Source organism: Atta cephalotes, assembly GCF_000143395.1.
Source record: "Atta cephalotes unplaced genomic scaffold scaffold00033, whole genome shotgun sequence".
In the NCBI taxonomy this organism is placed as follows: Eukaryota; Metazoa; Arthropoda; class Insecta; order Hymenoptera; family Formicidae; genus Atta; species Atta cephalotes.
Genome location: NW_012130097.1, coordinates 3,083,465 through 3,087,592, shown reverse-complemented (window position 1 = coordinate 3,087,592; position 4,128 = coordinate 3,083,465). Strand labels below are relative to the sequence as shown.

Sequence of the window (4,128 nt, the reverse complement as noted above, 5' to 3'; positions counted from 1 at the left end):
GTGAAAAATCATAAATCAATTATTAAGAGATTTGTGTGCGTGTGTCTGCCTGTCTGTCTGTTTGCCAATTTAGATTTATGAATTATAAAAATTTAAGTCTGAATCGAATTTTGATTCGATTCAATTTGATTCGTATTTGAATTGTTCGCACATCTCTAATAGGAAATAAAAAATATAAGAGTAATGAGTAAAAGTTGGGTGAAACCGATATGCGCGTATGCTAATACTAAGTCCGACGAGATAATATTACGTAAAATTAAAATTTTCTTATGATTGTCTTAAATTGAATAAATGGCGCGCGACATTTTCATGAGAGGATGAGCATGAAATCGTTATGGCGATTGCATGAACGGGAGAGTTATATATAATATAGTGACACGTCAATCTTATGAGACAGTACGGGGCGCGTAGATATTTTGTAAGCAAGATAGAAAGAAAGAAGAATTACGCTATGTATGTTCACGATGCTTATAGCGAATAAAAAATTTTGTGTCGATAGTATATGTATAAGTACTTTCATAGTAGAGATGCAAACAAGAAAAAAAGATCAAAACAATAAGTGCACTCATAATTGTACACTTAATTACTTGAATAAAGAGTTTTGCCTGTAGTGGCGGATTTTTTTATTGCAAGTAAGATCTGTATTAACGAGAAATTTACCTGCAAATATACAAATGATTAATGATTACCCCTCGTGCGAGTTTCTTCTATCTAACAAAATTGCGTGATTTTTGCGCTTCTACGAGCATATTTTTGCAGGTTCTAATACTGTCTTTTTTGTTTTCAAATTATTCTCTTAAATTTCTAAAGATTATTTAAAAAATGACTCTCTTTTTTATATGAGTTCTGGATACCTAAAACACTTTGCATATAATAACGAAACTTAATTAAGATTCCTGAATAGTCGCCGCAGCCATACTAAATTATGACGTTTTAAGCGAAAAATGACATGTTAATTTTTTTATGCCGTTTGTAAATAAAGACGCAATTTGGATAAAATGAAATGATAAGATTTTTAACATTTGTAAAAATGGATTAAAGCTATCCTCCTCTCTGACAGTCAATAAATAGTCGTAAAAGGCATATGAAAATTAAAATAGGCTACACATGTGCATTGAGTAAACATACTTCATGTGTCTTTCACCATATTTTACAATTTTACTAACTGTCAGGAAGGATAAGAATAGTTTCGTCTCATTCGGTCTCATCATTTCGTTTTATTCATTGTCTTTATTTATAAATATGTAACAAAATATAAGTATGTAACAAAAATTAACATATCGTTTTTCTTATATCACGATTCAGTATGGCCGTGGCGACTAATATATTTTAATATATCATCTTTCATTTTAAGGCTTCTGAAAATTCTGATATATAAAATAAAAAATGTTTAATATCCTGATATAAAATTATATAAAATTAAAAATAATTTAGGATATTAAACATTTTTTATTTTATATATCAGAATTTTATATTTCTAAAAACTTTTGGAATTGGTGTCAGTATGTACACAAGTATTCTAAAATATATAAAAGACTATTCTAATTTTTTACATGATCGTTCAATAAAATTTATGCAGGTCTGACTTCTGTGAGCGGCTGTGTATATATTGGTTTGGGGAAAAAGTTTTGGGGAAAACTTTTTAGAAGTTAGCTCGATTTTTTACCACAGAAGTTCTATATACTGATAGAATTTTCTACCCGAAAAATGGCAAAGATCAAACGGCATATATTTGGTTTAATAACAGATTTGTAAACAATTTAAAAAATATATTTCAATTATGCTATAATTATGTAAAAGGACTTTTTCCTCAACTTAATATATATTGGAGAATTAATAATTAATATGATGTATTTTATTTCTTCTGACTATACGTAATAAAATATGGGTAATAATAAATGTGTGACACTTTCACATTTGTTAACACATGATATGAAAATATATATTCTAAGATATAATATAAAAGTTTACAAAATTATTTGCTTTGATTAGTAAGAATGTAACAAATATTGTCTTATATCAAGATACCTATTATTGCTTCTTCTTCAAATATTCAATATAAAGTTTAAGGCCATTTTGTATTTTCGGTGATTGTATATAGTTTATGAAGTTATCAGTATCAGCTTCCTTATTTTTTTTCAACCACTCGATCAAGTCGTTTCGCAAATCTACCTTGGTGATGGTCCTTGCCAAACCTTTATTTTAATAATAATATATGGTTAATAACGCAGACAAAAAAAATTTTTGATCCGGAGAAAATTAAACCATAATATTTTTATGTAATATGTTAATGTTCTAAAACCGAATTCGATATCCAAATTGTTCTATCATATTACAAAAATAACTCGATTTTCAGTATTTTCAACTTATCGCTTGCATATTAAAAATCAAGCCATAAATGGCTCTAATAAAAATAAATGAAAGATTGAGTTATTTTCAGTCGATAAAACAAATTGTGACATGATGGAAATATTTCAGCATCGAATTCGATTTCAGAGCGTCAAAATACCTAAGAATATCATTAATCTCCGGATCAAATAAATTTAAATTTTGTTTTGTATGCTTGCATAATGTATCAATGCCTACTAAACAAAATGCTACAGTCCAATATTTTTACCTGATATATTATTATAAGATAATATGTAATTTTTGCACTTTTCGATCGCATCCATTTTATCTTTAGCGAGCTCATCCACGAGTCCAAGTTGCAATGCCTTCTCAGGCTTAAACATCGCTCCTCTAAAATATAACAATTATATCATGTAAAATCTCGTCGTGTATCTCTCATTTTCTAAGTTTATTATATATTTATATATACATATTTATTCAATGTTTTACATTTACCTTAAAAGTGCCAGCTCAGCTTGTCGATAGCCAATTAACGAGACATATACATCCTTGAACCATTTTGGAGCAACCATACCCAATTGTGTTTCGTTTAAACCTATAGTATGCTTGCCTTCAACAAAGACTCTATATTCCGTAGACATTGCAAACAGGCAGCCTCCGGCAGGACTAAAGCCCTTTGTAGAAAGGAATGTTGTATTAAATGTTGCAGAGATATGCTAGTAAAGTAGTGATACTTGAAAGACTATACATTGATAGCAGCAGCAATCGGTATAGTCAAACTGTAAACAGTCAGCCAAGTGTCTTGTAATGTTTGCCAGAAATTAGTAAGTTTCTCTTTATCATTAAACAATTCCATAATATCCAATCCTGCTGAGAATACAGTTGGTAAGGACGACGTTAATATAACGCCTTTAATACGACTATTTTGGGCCTCCAATAAAAATGTCTTTAGTTCACTTAACAACTCTGTATTCAAGCTGTTAACAGGTTTTCTTGCCATAGATATAATTTGGATACCTAGTCAATAAAATAAAGTTTAAAAGAAAAAATTGTATATTAAGCATCGATGGAAATAGCAGTATTACCTGTCTTATTGTCTTGTGTAATTTCAATAAGTTTTGGACTTGTAGCATAAAATTTTTTGAGGCATATTTGTCCTCCAGCGATTAGAGTCTTTAAAATAGTCATTATGACTAATGATTAGTCTTGTTCTTTTTTGGAATAATCGAGTGTGGTTGATGAATTCTGTAATAAATAATGAGTGTGATTGATGAATTCTGTAATAAATAAAAGGTAATTATTTAGAGGCATATTCCGATTTCCATCTGGATGCTCTCCGGGTGTCATATCATCCTTGTTTAACATTTGTTGACACCCGGAGAAATCCCCCAGATGAGAATCCGAACATATGATACAGTTAGATAACTCTGATATTGTATATGATAAAGTTATGCTCATTCGATACATTTTTGCATTTAACGATATAAACAAATTTAGCAGAAAAAGCAAGGAAGCTTAAATTATCTCACAAATTAATTAATATTGTTAAAATTGATCGTGTTCAAGATAGCGATCATGTAACTTTTTCTTTAGAGCATGAAAAGTAAAAATTTTTGTGTATATGTATATGTATATATATATATATATATATATATATATATATATATATATATATATATATTATTACGTTATACGTTAGTTGTTACGTTCGTTACGTTGTGTAGTAGTTAGTTTAGTTTACTTTAAGTTTAGTTAATTACGTTAAGTTCTACTTACGTA

At 28.9% G+C, this 4,128-nt stretch overlaps 1 protein-coding gene across 1 annotated transcript; it reads right to left on the bottom strand.

The window, feature by feature from the left end:
- Nucleotides 1-2,031: 2,031 nt before the first annotated feature.
- On the bottom strand, nt 2,032-3,537 carry LOC105621394 (enoyl-CoA delta isomerase 1, mitochondrial-like). The gene is made up of 5 exons (XM_012202862.1): nt 3,435-3,537; nt 3,098-3,366; nt 2,845-3,023; nt 2,618-2,739; nt 2,032-2,195 (listed from the first exon to the last, which is right to left on the bottom strand). Exons 1-5 carry the CDS (start codon nt 3,535-3,537, stop codon nt 2,032-2,034), a joined length of 837 nt encoding a protein of 278 aa, XP_012058252.1.
- Nucleotides 3,538-4,128: the final 591 nt, after the last annotated feature.

Bases quoted from the DNA above. Each gene is read 5' to 3' on its own strand.
- LOC105621394 (XM_012202862.1), bottom strand. From the start codon at position 3,537: ATGACTATTTTAAAGACTCTAATCGCTGGAGGACAAATATGCCTCAAA. The intron at 3,024-3,097 runs GTATAGTCTTTC...CTTTCTACAAAG, and splicing joins CGATTGCTGCTGCTATCAAT to GGCTTTAGTCCTGCCGGAGG. The intron at 2,740-2,844 runs GTAAATGTAAAA...GTTATATTTTAG, and splicing joins GCTGAGCTGGCACTTTTAAG to AGGAGCGATGTTTAAGCCTG.